Here is a 15,415-nt window from a genome sequence, read left to right as displayed (position 1 = left end):
CACAGGCCAGGCCCCCCCATGACAGAACCATTGGCCCTACGTGTCAGTAGCACACCAAGGGTCAGAAACCCTGACCTACATACCCTTTTCGACTGTTTGAATTTTTCACTATGTTTAATTTTTTGAAAGAGGCTATTCCAACAGTCCACGTGAAGGTAATAGGAGCCTGGAGTGAAAACAATTTTTTAAGTGACGTGAATCTCTACCGAGCACCCGTGCGCCCATCTGCCAGGTGAGCCCAGGCCTGACCGCACATAAAGGGGTCTCACCATCTCAAAGAGCACAGCGGCGGTCACCGCCATCCAGTGCAGCTTGATCTCGAAGGCCGCGTTCAGTGAGAAGTTGCCGTGGTAGTAACAGCTACACCACTCCAGTCGGTCTGTGCGGTTGTTCACGTCCACGTCCAGGGTCACGGTCCTTTGCTCTGGGACAGTGGCAGCTACATGGGGGTGGAGGTTGGTGGCCGGGGGAGGGAAAGGAAGGCAGGGGGTGAGGAGGAAGAGAAAACAACTGAGCATCCAGGTGTGCAACTGCAGATTCCAGATGCTTCCTGGAAATCAGCTAGTCCAGGGCTCGACAAGTGCTTTCCATAAAGGTCCACGTAGTAAATATTTTAGGTTTTGCAGGCTATAAGGTCTCTGTTCCAACTATTCAATGCTGCCATTATAGTGCAAAAGCAGCCTCAGATATTACCTAAACAAGTGGGCGCAGCTGTGTTCCAGTAAAACTTTACTTACAAAAACAAGTGGATTTTTAGGGCAGTCAGGCTACTCTGTGTGATACAATAATGGTGAATACATGTCATTATACATTTGTTAGCGTTGCTAACGCTGGGAACCTTCTTCCCCTTCTATATCATGTTGATTTTTTTCTGAGAAAAAGACTCAACACTACAGATAGACCAATTTCACTTAAGTAAACAATACAGTAAAAGTCTATATTCTAACCTGAAAAAATGCTGGGAAGAAGGATCTCATGTCCTAACACAGAGGTGGGAGGGGTGTTACTGGAGAGAAGTAGCTGTAATAATGCCGTGTTGGGTTTAAAAGGAAAAGAAACCCACTTCCTGTGGGAGGGGTGGTGGGAAAGGAAGCTGATGGAGTAAAATTCCACTATAACAATCATGGGAGCCATTGAAAACCTGGTAAGTGGATGTTTTCCCAGAAAACATGCACATATGAAAGATTTTGCCTAGTTTCAGAACCTCCGACCCTCCTGACACCCCTGAACAGGGTGAAGAATACCCCAGGTTGATAAACTACCCGCTGTAGACATAAATCTCTTTGCCCCTACTCTTCCTCTTTTTTGGACATATTTTCCCATATGCTTTTCCTTTTTGACCACACTTTTTGAAGTAACTAAGAACCAAAGCTAAACCAAATGACACAAATCTCATCCTGAGCTTCAGATGATGGCAGTCACGAGAGGGCTGTACCAGCAGCTGCAGAAGACTTTGGAAATGAGGATGTCCCTATAGAAACTGTCAGGATAGCCTCCAGAACCAAAATGACGACGCATTTCCCAGAAGCAGTAACCCTAACCAAGGGGTAAGTACAGCACACGGGCTGGGACCCTGCACACACCCCCGTGGAGACCTTGGTGAGAAGCGGCGGTCTGTCCCCTGCCTCTCACACAAAGCACTGGCCACGCTGGCCCTGAGCAACTCTGAGAATCTGGAAACTGTGACGACTAGTAACGTTTCCATTCCACCAGCTAGGCAAGAATTCCAATTAGCCAGGCACGTCTGGGCTAACCAAGTAGAAGAGGGAATTTCCCTGGAGTTCGGCCTATGTTACGTTTGCTTCCCTCCATCCAGAGGGTTTTGAGGGTCTCTCCAACCTGCCTTTGAGGGAAATCTCACGACGCCCTGCCTAGAGCATGCATTTTCTAAAGACGCTCACATCTCGACCCATCAGTCCGGTCCTTGAGAGCAGAGGTCACCACTGTTCAATAAGCAGGTGCTCACCCCATCTTAGGGCTGCAGGAACCAAGGAGGGGAGAGAAGAATCCCAGTGTGTATCCCTTGATGGGGTAAGCACATTTGGGGAGGGAGGGCAGAGAGGAGGGTCACGCACAGGGTGAGTGCCTGGAATGGACCACCTCTGAGGTCCCTTCTTCTTCTGAGGTCCTAGGATGTTATAGTCATGGGACAGCCTCTGGCAAGAGCTAAACCAGCAGGGAGCACCAGCTCACATCCATTGTGTCCTGAGCCTCTTGGGAAAAGTGGCCACACTGTCTGTCCCCTCCTGTCCATGGAAGATTAGTGTCCTGCCCTGATTTGACAACTGCTGAGCCCTGTTGGTTGGCTGGGACAATGATGAGCTTGACCCACTAGGCTGGTGGAAGCCGCACAGGAGCCGTGGTGCTAACAGTCACAGTGTGACATCCACGGGGGCCCTAACCCTGGTTCCCGTGGCACTGCCCCTTTGGCGGCCCCTCTGCTCAGCCACCTGCCAGTGCATCCCCGGGCTCCACCTGCTTGGGCACCTACCTAAAAGCGCAGCCGCCTGGCTCCGGCCCCCGAAGCTGCGGCTGAAGGAGCTGTGCCTGCTGGCGTAGGAGGCCGGCCGGCTGGGCAGCCAGGGCAACAGGAAGGCAGGGATCTCCGAGTGCAAGAGCTCCTCGGCCACGAAGGCCACCTCAAACCACTTGCGCTGGAAGCTGGCGAAGTCGTCCACCGCCGTCGTGTGCCAGGCAGTGGGCTGCTGCACGGCCACTAGGAAGGGCAGAGGGGAGGGGGGAGCCCTCAGTGCAAGCTCTCGTGTTCTCACCGGTTCACGCCCAACATGGGTGAATCTGAAAACACAACGCTAACAAGCCAGACACAAAAGACCACGGAGTGCGTGAGGCCGCTTGGGTGAAATGTCCAGAACAGGCCCGTCTTTAGAGACAGAAAGCTGACTGGTGGTGGCCAGGGCCTGGGGGAAGAGGAGTTTTGGAGGGAGCCCTAATGAGGACAGGGTTTCCTTTCAGGGCGATGGAAGAGGTCTGGAACTAGATAGAGGTGGTGGTTGCATGACACTTAGAATACTCCATGCCACTGCCCTTTAAAATGGTTAGTTTTGGGAACTCCTTGGTGGTCCAGTGGTTAGGACTTGGTGCTTTCACTGCAGCAGTGGCCCAGCCAGATTCAACCAAGATCCCGCAAGCTGTGCCCCAAGGCCAAAAAAAAAAAAAAGCCAAATAAATAACTAACTAAAATGGTTAGTTTTATGTTATGTAACCTCTCCTTCAATTAAAAAAATATTTTAGGCCCCGGTTTCAGACCTCTAATTTCAGAGCATGTGATAGTAACTGGGGGTTTTTCACCTTGAAGGTAAGGTGGGTGTCTACTGGTCAAACTCAGAATTTAAGGGAAGAGGGGTGATGGACACACTTGGTGTCTACGAGGAAAAAACCTAGACGGATCCACTTCTAATACATGCTTGGATAAGAGCGCCAGTGAGTGGCACCAGCCGCTTCATCTGATGGAGTATTCCTGAAGCCCAGAGGCCGAGAAGCCATCTGTCTGCAAGGTGGGAGTCATTCCCCTCCAAGGTCCCTGTGCGCTCGGGAGGGACTGGAGATGCTGGTCGGAACCCTGGGTGCCTGCAGCTCTGACCAGGCTGGAAATTGCTCCCCTTCTGGGAATTCCTTTTATTCATTAAAAAACAAAATACTTGAAATTTATCTTGGAAAGCTTGCTCGTCTTCCTGGGGGAAGAGATGAAGTTTGAAGGCCCAGCAAGTAAAAAGTGCTCTCAGTTAGATGAGAGCTGTCATGTTATACTCAGACCCACCTGCACTGAGTGGGGGTCGGGGGCGCTGTGAGTAAAGACAGAGGCCAGCAAATGAGCCGCGGGCATTTCCTCATCATTTCCCTCAGCCTCTTTTAGGTTTATCTTCCATCCACATCATGCTCACCAAGAATGTACTGTGGCTTTAAGAAACCCTTTGTCACTCTGGTGATGCTCAAAGTAAGTACAGATGCTCAAGGAGGCTGACGGATCCGTCAAGTTAGGGGACAGCATCACACGAGGAGCCCGAGAAGCACTGTCATTTAACGGAGCATGTCACCAGGAAACACCTGCCCCACGGGCAACAGTTCGCCTCACCTCGCTCAGGCTCTCTGTCCATCACTATCTTGTAGAAATAGAAGCCGTATATGAAGGTCCGCCAGACTTCGCCAGAGGCGTGTGTGATGAGCTGCTCTTCCAGCATTTTCTAGAAGGAGAGACAACGAAGCTCTGAAAGTCCTGCAGGGGAACATCTCAGAGGTGCAGCCCTCAAACCCCACTCTCCACCCCCATCAGCGGTGACGACTGAACTGTGTTAAATGCTGTGCCTGGTGTAAATTATATTATAAAATGCAAATGCATAATACAGTATCATCAGATATTTCAAACATACAGAAAAGTATAAAGAAAATCCAAGTCATATCATCAGCCCACTTCAACTAATTTAACTTTTTGCTATACAGACTTCAGAGCTTTTTGTTTAAAAAAAAAAAAAAAATCTCGGGAATTCCCTGGCAGTCCGGTGGTTAGGACTTTCACTGCCGAGGGTGTGGGTTCGATCCCTGGTCGGGGAACTAAGATCCTGCAAGCTGCGCAGCGCGGCCAAATAAAATAAAATAAAAAATAAAAAATCTCTGTGGAGTCTCCCATGTCTCACTCCCTTTCCTCTCTCTCCAGAAATAAATGGTTAGCGAAATGTAATTTTCATGCATGTTTTTAATAATTTTATTATATAGACATGTATTGATCAAACGGCACTGATTCCCCATGGGGGCCTCTGTGTGGACAGGACGGTGTGAACCGACTTCTCCCTTTCCCCTCCTCTCGAGTTTAATTCCAGTTCAGAACAGTGTCATTAAATTCAGCGAGTGCTTGCTCAGTGCCTACCATGTGCCAAGCAACACAGCGGGCGCTGGTGATGTGGAAACGCACAGTAAGGGATGGCCTGCGCTCAGGGGGCCTGGTCAGGGCGGAGGATGAATGAGATGTGGACAGACCCCACTCTGCTGTGCCCAGTGCTCGACAGAGGACGCACAGGGTGCCAAGAAGATGCTGAGGCAGAGGGAGGGCACTGCCTGGGGATCCTTCACAGAGATTCCCCCAAGGTTCAAAAGCACAGATTCTGCCCAAAACATTTCAGTTCCGGTGGCAGATTATGCCCGATGTTTAAGTCAAGGTAAAGTAGTGCCTTTTGAACCAAGACCTGCTCTGTGATTCGCTGATCCCAGACAGGCCTCACACTGACTAAAAACAGACTCTTACTCCACCTGGTGACCTCGTTACTGGCGAGGGCCCCTGCTCTGTGGTCTTACCTGCATGATGTCGATGGCCATGGTCTGCGTCTGCACCCCGTCCACGTTGTTCACCAGCCAGTGTACCACCTCCGCACTGATGAAGCAGCACGGTGAGAGGCCCTTCTGCTCAGGGAGCAGCTGGACTCCTGTCCTGAGTTCCAAGGCGGCAACAAGCAGGAAGAGAAGGTAAAAAAGAAGGGACCCCACTAAAGCATTTGATATCTGAAGTGAGGATCCCCACAGCTCAATTTCTCCACACTAATCCTAGACTCAGAGAAATCCCTGTGACAGGACAAAAGAAGGTGTTACAGGGGAAAAGGAGAAGGGGGAGGAGAGAACCTGGCCTTCAGAGAACACCTATGCTTGTCGGGCGTTACACTGGGTAATTTACATGATTATTTCATTCAATCCTCACATCGATCCTGTGAGTCAACCATTATAATCCCACTTTACAAACAAGGTAACAGAGGCTCAGAGAGGTCAGGTAACTCGCCCAAGGTCTCACAGCTGCTGAGCAGTAGTCAGGTATAAACCCACCAAACCACGCTGCCTGAGCACCACCCCAGCTTGGGCCACGGGATCCTCCCACCCCTGCACTCATTCATGAGAGAAGCCACTTACGAGGGGTGCTTCATGGCCTCCAGGATCTCCACCAGGGTGGAGGAGGACGTCAAGGAGCTGGCCACCAGCTGCTGAGAGCTGTAACACAGAGAAGGAGAGTGAAATCCCCGAGTCTTGACCCTCTTGCTCTGCTTCTTACAGAGTTGGAAACCAGGATGATATGGACACTGAAGGCATTCAAGCAAATTCTGGACAGTTACATCCTGGAGATATCTCACAGGGGGGTTCCTGCTTCCAAAGTGTATACGTTTAAAAAAAAAAGGATTCAAAGTGGTTTTGTGTCCAAACTTGCTTCCTTTAATAAGCATCTCCCCTCTGAATAATCTGTCAGGCTTGACCCCTTCCAAGAAATCTCTCTAGAAGAATGCTCTGGGCCTTTCACACATCACATCATTTAATCTCACCAAAGAACGCTAGGTAACATGGTCAGAGCACAGGGGGCAGAATCCCAGGATCATCACCATCAGCTGGAGGGCCTCTGGTTTTTCTTGGCCTAAGTTTCCCCGTCTGAAAACTGGGGATGATACTATTCCTGTCTTCCAGGGTTGCTGTGAGGTTAGTGTGTGTAAAATACTGTGCAGGGGACTGACACCCACAAAGTCCAAAATGGTAGACCATACTAAACACAGTAACAGTAACATCCACCCTTTGGAACTTGGAGACGTAAAAGGAGCTGGTGAAAGTCAGAGCTGGGAAGCGTCAGGGTCGACATTTGAATCCCGTCTGCCTGCTCCGGCGCCCAGAGCTTTCCGTCACCTGCTGCCCGAGTTCTTCCTCGATGGTACTATGGTCCCTTAAACATGCTTAATACTCAGCGACCGAGCCCAGATTACTGGGCATGGGACACACAGGGCCACCCATCACACCAAACCTGGGGCTTATCCGGAAGCTCCTTAAACCCCTCCCATTCCTCAGTCCCAGCCTCCTCTTCCTACTAGGTGGGTCCAGGACCCACTGGAGCATTTCAGAATCTCAGGGTTAAAGAAGACTTTAAAGACCCTGGAAGTGAACTAATGCCTGAGTCCTCGCGACAAGAGTCTGGACAGAGGCCGCTCCATTGTGTGAACATCTTCAGTGGCAGAGAGCTCGTTTCCCTGAGGCAGGACCAGCTGCTTGGGAGCTCTTTATCGTGAGATAGAGTGTGTTCTCTGTAATTCAGTCATTGGTCCTGATTCGTGTTGTTTTTGGCCTTCTCATCTCCAGCCTAAACATTCCCAGTTCCTCTTCCAAAAGCAGAAGAGAACCTGCCACGTGAGCAACGAGGAAGCAGAGAAGTGCACGCCTTTCCTGTGCCCTGGGCTGCCGGAGCCGAAGCGTCTGCCAGACTTGGCAGGGACGTGGGCCTGGGGAGACGACAGAGGCCAGACAAGGCCAGGCCTGCGGCCGCCTCCAAACTGACCACCTCTACCAGCCAGTATAGTCGAGATGCAGGTAAATCCAGCACAGGATGTGTGACATGCAAAGGAAACTGCGTGGCCGCTGACGGGGACCAGCCAGGTGAGCTGCCTCAGATGACCTTCTGCGCTCAGGTGAAAAGGTCCAAAGTCATGTCTCTTAGACCACTTAGCTGAGGACCACTCAGTCAGTGCAGTGAGGGAACAAGAGCAGACTGGACAGAATTACGATAAACCAAACGCAGCTGGGAAGGATATAAAAAAGAAGTTTCTCAGATTTGACAACAGCATTAAAAGCTGGGCACTTCCTCCAGCAAATGAGCTCCAAGCAGCTTCTTTTTCCTCTGGTTATTCAGGAACAAGAAAAGAGCCATGGAGGGACTTCCCTGGCAGTCGAGTGGTTAGGACTTTGCACTTCCACTGCAGGGGGCACGGATTCCATCCCTGGTTAGGGAACTAAAATCCCACATCCCACACAGCGTGGCCAAAATAAAAAAAAAAAAAGAAAAGAGCCACATTGGGGCACGATAATCGACCCATTCACTGTTCGTCCATTTCCTCAGGTGGCGTGGACTGACTGCACCTGACATAGGCAAGGCATCAGGCCACGGACGCCCCGTGCAGAAGGACGGGTTCACTCCGGGCCCCCTTCCCGAAGCCCACTCCTGCACAGTGCCTGATGCTTCTCTGTGTCTCTGCGGCAACCTCTTAGCTGTCCTGTGAGGAAGGCAGGGCACTGACCACTAGCCCTGTCGAAAGGTGCTGGTGAGGACTGACTGTCTGGGCTCCCAGATATAACTTGTGGCCGAGTCAGACCTTGGGCCTGGGATCCGGACCCCTGGCCTCTGCAGCCTCTGAGGTCAGACCAGCCCCACCGCCCAGGAGCATGAGTTTGGCCTTTCTGAGTCTCACCTGCTGTCACTGGAGTTTGCAGAGGGGAAGCCCTGTTCCCCTGAGCTCTGCGAGTTCCCAAAGGTCTGGCTGTTGCCTCTGTCCACGGACTGGCCTGTGCTCACCCCCATACTGGTGCTGTCTGACATCGGGGTGGCCGTCTGGTCCACAGACACCTGTAGGAGATTTTAAAAGTTAACACCAAAGGGAAAAAAAAAAATCAGGCTATTCACACGCACGGTCCTACCCATTCCTCTCATTCCCAGTCCCCACTAGTCCCTGGTTGAGGAGCTAAAGGAGTCCAGGGACCATCCTGCTGGCGTGTGCCCCCTTCTATTGGAGCCAGTGGGGGGGATTCCTGTGCCCCAAACTGAGGCCACGGGAGGCCAAGGTACACAGTGAACCCCTGGGACCAGGACCTGACTCAAACCACAAGATTTACACTAAAGAAAACCCCCACCAAAGGAGTAAAGAAGTCAGCATCATTCCTCGGGGTTGGGAGAAGGGAGAGAGCATGGTTAGAGACAAGCAGCTCTCCTGGCCCCCAGTCTTCCTCACTCGCGTCTGTCACAGGTGCAATCAGTCTTCCCATTTGCCCAGGTTCACAGCTCAGGTGCATCTGAAGCTCCCTTCTCCAGCTTCACCTCTAAAGAGAGGCTTCGTCCTGTGGCCTCCCCTCCGCCGACTCCCATGACCCCTCAGGCGTGCCTGCCCCACCGCCTGGCTCCCACTGACCCACCCACCTCACACACACCCTACCTGTGAGCACTCCAGCTTCATCTTCCTAAAGGATAGCTCCAATCCCATCACTCCATTACTCTGAAATCTTTCAAGTCTCCTCACGAGCTACCGAACTGAGAACTGACTCGTGGCACCGGAGCTCTGGCTCAAACTGTCCCGCCCACGCTCACCCATGGCTCTGTTTCCAGCCAAGTCAACCCTGTGTGTTTAAAACTGTCTGTGTGCCCCACCAACCTGGGACTCCCTTCCCCACCACCACAGGCTACAAACGCTGTGTTTCAAACACTGCTCCCTTAGTGAAACGTTCCCTGACTCACTCTGCCCCCAACGCCAAACAGAAACTGTCTCTCTACTTTGGGTCTCTGACCCCTGCCTGGGAGCTGCCAGGTTTTGCTTCATGTCATGGTTTTCTATCTGTCTCATTCCCTTTAAACGGCCTGGAGGGCAGGACTATGACCTGCCCACCTAGAGAGGCTGCACCCCACAGCAAACATCTGGAGAGAACAGCAAGCCTTCCAGAGCACTTCTGGAAAAATCTAAGACTCCTAGTCCCTCTTACATGGGGTTCTCGAGTACTTCCAGAATGGAGCCTTATATTATCAGATACTCTATTGGATGATGGAAAAATCACTCCTTCTAAAACAGGATATCTCGGGACTTCCCTGGTGGTGCAGTGGTTAAGACTCCATGCTCCCAATGCAGGGGCCCCGGGTTCGATCCCTGGCCAGGGAACTAGATCCCACATGCATGCTGCAACTAAGAGTTCACATGCCACAACTAAAGAGCTAGAGAGCCGCAAGTAAGGAGCCCACCTGCTGCAACTAAGACCCAGCTCAACCAAATAAATAAATAGTAAAAAAAATAATAATAATAAAATAAATAAAACAGGGCATCTCAACCATGGCATTATTGTCATTAGGGGCCAGATAAGCCTTTCTTGTGGGGACTGTCCTGTGCATCCTGGGGTGCTGAGCAGCATCCCTGGCTCCTACTCACCAGATGCTAGTAATGACCCCCTTATCATCTCCCTCTGCTCCAGCTGTGACAAATAAAAATGTTTCCAGGTATTACCAATCGTCCCCTAGGAGATAAAATCACCCCTGGTTCTAAAAGAACCAATTTGCTCTCCTATATCAGGCTCAATGAACTGTCAAAAAAAAAAGGACCAACAAGTCTTTGCCAGCACCATAAATACTGAGAAATGCAGCAAGAAGCAGCTTGCAATTACCAGCCACCACCTGCCCCCAACCAGTAAGACTTAGGAATAGATGCTACACTGTAAAATTAAGTTGGAAGCTAACGGAGGGAACTAGACTCAGTTCTCAGGCACAGAAGCCTCTAGATGCTGCCTCTCTGGTGGGGTCATCTCTCGTCTACTGCCCCTGAGAATTGCCCCACCAGCCTGAACCAGGAAGTGGTTAAGAATTATCCTCTAAATCAGAAATTGGCAAATATTTTCTGTCAAGGACCAGATGGTAATTATTTTAGGCTTTGTGGGCTATAAAGCCTGTTGAAACTTATACAGTTTCTGTATAAGTGAAAAAGCACAAAAGCAGCCATCGATGATGTAAATGAAGGGGGGGTGGCTTTGTCCTGATAAAACTTTATCGACAAAAGCAGATGGTGGGCCAGATTTGTCCCACCCCTGCTCCATATCACACAACGTCCATCTTTCAAGAGGCTGCTCAGATGGGACTCCTCTGGTGGTCCAGTGGGTAAGACTCTGCACTCCCAATGCAGGGGGCCCAGGTTCAATCCCTGGTCGGGGAACTAGATCCCACATGCATGCCGCAACTAAGAGCCTGCATGCTGCAATTAAACATGCCTCAATGAAGATCCTGTGTGCCACAACTAAGACCCAGTGCAGCTTAAATAAACAAATAAATAAATATTTAAAAAAGAAAGAAAAAAAAAGAGGCTGCAGAAAAAGGCATTTTGCTCAGATCTTAATACCAGGAAAAGTTATGCTTCTCCCCAACAACTGGTTTGTCTTTATCTCATGACCACTCTGAATCCTGGAACAGATGTTTCCCACTTTTCTTTGGCTACCAGGAAGTGCAGAGCTGAATTTAGCAGGAAACTCTAAGTACGTTATAAGACCTCATAGGATGTCCTGTCTTATTTTGTCTTTTCCTGAATTTCCCCATCTAGTCACATTTTTATTCTGGAGGTTGCATTTATTTCCAGAATCCACCTGAAGAAACTTTTTGGAATAAGACCAGTGGGAAAAGACAGACAAAGAGATGGACAGAACTGTCGTTGTCTCACACGGAGAGCTGAAAAGAGCCAAGCAGAGGGAGGTGCTTGGTCTGGGGTGGGTTTTGTCTTAGGAACCTCGTTCAAAACCTTCCTTACAGAAGGACCCCAGTAAACCTGTGCAGATGGGACCTTCCAGAGGTGAGTTTAATCTCCCATCTCCTCTTTGGAGTGGGCTAGATTTAGTGACCTGCTTCCAGAGTATAGAAAGGGGAAACAGCAGCTTCACAGTGGAGACAGCTGGCAAGTACCACGTCACCAAGCGATGACGGTTCACGTCACCAGTGATGTTGTGTGAACCTTGTGGACCTCCATGGGATGTGATGAGATGGGTACTTCACCTCTGAGGATTCTTTTCAAAAACCTATAACTCCCGTCTCGCCATGAGAAAAACATCAGACCAACCCAGATTTGGAGACTTTCTACAGGATATCTGGCCAGGACTCCTCAAGACCATCAAGGTCATTAAAAAAAAACCCAAAAAACCAAAAAACAAGGAAAGACTGAGAAACTGTCACAGACCAGAGGAGACTGGGGAGACATGGCAGCTAAATGCAACATGGTGCCCCAGACTGGACGCTGGAACACAGAGGACGTTCACAGAAAAACCGGTGAAATCCAAATAAAGTTTGGCATTTAGTTAATTAAACAAACCAACCAACAACCCTCACCAGCAACACCAACCCCTTCTCCTCCCACCTTCCCACACGCCCAAAGCTGTGGGAGAAGCTGAGGGAGGGGGCTTTCCCAAGGACGCCTCTGGGATGAACATCAACCACAACACGTGCCCCCAAGGCCCCCAACCCCATGCCTGTCAGAGCCCTGCTTGCTCCTGCTGGAGGACAACCAGCCACCAGGATACAGCAGGACTCGCCAGCCCAGCCCTCAACTGTGCATTGAGGCCAGTGTCCCACCTGGAGACAAGGTGGGTTAAGCAGGGCTCCTGGCCTCCAGCCACCCAGCACCATCCGGGCACAGAGAGGCCTCGTAAAAGCACTCGTGACGGAATCCCATATACCTTGTAGAGCTGGAGAATAACCCCAGCCCCACAGCCAGGATGTTTTCCAAGGTTTATATCATCAGGGAAGGAAGGAATATCACCCCTCATCAAAACCCTCCCCTGGAGTTTGCGATTGACATGTACACACTGTTATATTTAAAATGGATAACCAACAAGGACCTATTGTATAGCACAGGGAACTCTGCTCAATATTACATAACAACCTAAATGGGAAAAGAATTTGAAAAAGAATAGATACATGTATATGTATAACTGAATCACTTTGCTGTTCACCTGAAAGTAACACAACATTGTTAATCGGCTATACTCCAATATAAAATAAAATGTTAAATAAACAAACACCCCCCCCAAAAAAACAAACTTCCCCTGCCCTCATGGTGCTCACCATCTGGGGGTGAGGAGGGGGGAACAGACATCAAACAAGCAACGTCCACAGGGCGTCGTGTTCATCCCTGTATCTCCCATGGCACTCAGCACAGCTCAATTTAATTTCACGTCAGTACAGAGCGCTCCCTTACTACATCTTACACGGGATCATTTTTTTTTTTAATGGTGGGTAACATAAACTCCTCATCTCTGTTTGCTGTTTCCAATTCCAGGAACTTATCCACTTCTGTTCTTCCGGTGAATTCCACCACGTGAACCTGTGTGGAGTATTATAGGATGTATAAAACAATTCTCTCCCGGCTCTGTTGATTTTTCTTAGGTTAAGTTCTAATCTAAGTCTGAAGCTTTTCACAAGAGGGTCTATTGTTAGAAAGTAAAAGGTTAAAAACTGCAACCGGAGTCTGTTTTAAACCACAAGGGCAGGTTGCCTCCTACAGATGGTGATTGCTGGATTAGGACTCAGAGGCCCCGACGGGGACCTGCCCAGGGTCACACTTTCACTGGGAAGAGCCCAGCGCAGACCCAAGATGCCCTCTGGCCTCCCAAGAAAGGAAAGACACCAGTGTGAACTACAGAACAGTGGAGGGGCTCTGCCACTCGCTAGTTCCGGGCCCCCTGACCAGGCAACATACTTAAGCCTCAGTTTCTTCATCTGGAAAATGGGGTGATAGTACATGTACCTCATGGACTCACAGGCTGTTTGCAAAGCCCTTTGCACAGTAGCTGGTGGAGCAGGTCCTCAATCCATGTTGGTTTTCTCACTTCCACCAAATAAGTGTTCCTAAACCTTTGCCCCGAACCTCCCACGTCCGTCCCCCTGAGCCTGCCCTGCTCTGCATAAACCCTCTCCTCCTTTTCAAATCTCTGTGACCAGGTCAATCACATATACTCAGGGGCCTCAATAAAGGGCAGGGAGCCCAGGTTCTCTTCACCAAGATCTGTCAGCACAGCAATGACCGAGGCTAATTATGGGGTGGGGGTAATGAATCAAGCATCTTCGTCCTGATTTAAATCCCAGCTCAACCCTGTACTGTGTGAAGCACAAGTTCTTTGGCCCTCAATTTCTCCATCTGTAGAACTGGGATAAAACATCTGCTTAACTCATAGGCTACGCTGTGAGGATGAGATGAAATAATACTATGAGCCTGGCACATAGTAACTGAAGAGCTTGAAGGCTTGGAAGCCCCTTGAGATGGGTCCAAACCCTTTATGTGACACGCGAGTTCAGGACAGTCCAGAGGCAAGCTGCCCAGGGTCACACGCCCTCAGTCTATGACAAAGCACATGCCTGGTAGTAATTGCTTGCTCTGTTTTTCACCACTTCCTGCCACACTGTTATAAATTTATCTGCTTGTACTAGGAAGAAAAAAATAAGAGTTCTGTCCTTAAGTCAGCATGTATCATGTTGCTTATGTCATATGGACAAAAACACCTAAATAGAAAGATGCTGCCCCGTGGCCAAGAGTCAGTGGCAACACATGACAAAGACGGGAACACGTAAGCCACACGTGCCAGCCTGTTTTCTGACGTTAATCTCCTCATCCCCCTGTGTCATCACAAACACCAAGAAAGGAAGTGCACCTCTGAGACTGAATTCAGTTTCAACTGCCCCTCAAACTAGGCTTCGGCCCAATTCCACACGTTCAGAGCCGAGCTGAAGGCCAGGTCGCGGCTTCTGCGACGGACAGGCATGCACGGGCCTCGGGGCCCTGGGGTTGGACTGACCTGCGGGTAGAAGGTGGACGATGCTGTGCGCGGGCTGCGGACAAACTCCATAAAGAAGGCCCCGTCCTGAGGTCAGAGCAGCAGGAAGCAGCAGCAGGTGCGAGGGGGCGAAGGGACGGAACGCGGCCCAGCAGCGAACCATCGGGGAAGGAGGGGGGGAAGAGAGCAAAAAACAAAAACAAGGAGGGAAGGAGAGAAAGTAGGGCACATGAGGGGAAAGGGGGAAAAAAAAAGAGAGGGAGAGAGAGAGAGAAAGAGAGAGAGATCCACCCAGGAGGAAAATATCCAAATGCGAAGCATTAGCAGAAACTCACACCTTCCTGGGCAGCATATCCCAGTGGGGTGGGAGCCAGCACCTGGGGGAGAAGGTGTGTCCAAGCACCTCAGATCTCATCAGAGCCTGGCTTGGCTGCCTGCATCCTCCCACATAGCTCTGAACATCCTCAGACCTATGCCGAGGGGAGGAGAAGGCCACAGGGCAGCTTGCAGAGGGGGGCATGGGGCAGGATTGGGGGCAGCGTCCTGGCCTCCCGCCTGGCTGGGTGAACAGCAGGCCTCTGGGAGACGCACGGAGGCCTGACGTTTGCGTTTCCGCCTGTAACATGGCAGCCAGATGGGAGAAGAGGATTCACTGCAGGAAAAGTTCTTGTTTAATTTTCTGAGCAACCTCAGGACACAGGAGCAGCAATACCTTCTCCCCCACTTCTTGTGTAACAAAATAATATGCAGTCCCCGGGAGGGGCTCCTGAAGCAGCCTTCCCCTCCCCACCCTATTCTTGTGGGGTTCAAGTTGCCCTGTACTTGAAACATAAATGACAGAGAGAACTTTTCCAAAGACCCACTCCCTCCCTCTTTCTTAAGGTCAAGAAGTGTCCTCTGTCCCTTCAAAATCTTTTTACTTTTTATGCTTTATTATCACTGAAATTCGGAAATGCCACTTGATACACCTGAAGGTCCCTGCTTTCCTAAAACTTTTTAAATTCTAAAAGTAGAATCACTGAAGTATTTCGGTGTCCATTCTACCAGGACTGCGGCCATGCCCATCAGCCACTACGAGCTCAAGTAACGAGCCGAGGAAACGCGTGTCTGC

General features: G+C 50.3%; 1 protein-coding gene across 2 annotated transcripts in view; it reads right to left on the bottom strand.

Annotated features, from left to right (window-relative positions):
- Positions 1–15,415, bottom strand: part of DEPDC5 (DEP domain containing 5, GATOR1 subcomplex subunit) — a 90,332-nt gene that overhangs the window by 8,665 nt on the left and 66,252 nt on the right. Inside the window, exons 33-38 of one of the 2 annotated variants that reach the window (XM_081252710.1) lie at positions 8,217–8,371; positions 5,911–5,988; positions 5,308–5,440; positions 4,094–4,202; positions 2,492–2,716; positions 270–439 (exon numbers count right to left, since the gene is read on the bottom strand). In XM_081252710.1, the coding sequence (XP_081108836.1) occupies positions 270–439; positions 2,492–2,716; positions 4,094–4,202; positions 5,308–5,440; positions 5,911–5,988; positions 8,217–8,371 (870 nt within the window). Of the gene's footprint in view, positions 1–269; positions 440–2,491; positions 2,717–4,093; positions 4,203–5,307; positions 5,441–5,910; positions 5,989–8,216; positions 8,372–14,181; positions 14,326–15,415 lie in introns of those variants that run through there. The other variant, XM_081252711.1, reaches the window with a different exon arrangement.

Source organism: Mesoplodon bidens, assembly GCF_964165515.1.
Source record: "Mesoplodon bidens genome assembly, chromosome: 13".
Lineage (NCBI taxonomy): Eukaryota > Metazoa > Chordata > Mammalia > Artiodactyla > Ziphiidae > Mesoplodon > Mesoplodon bidens.
This window is presented reverse-complemented; position numbering and strand designations above follow the sequence as displayed.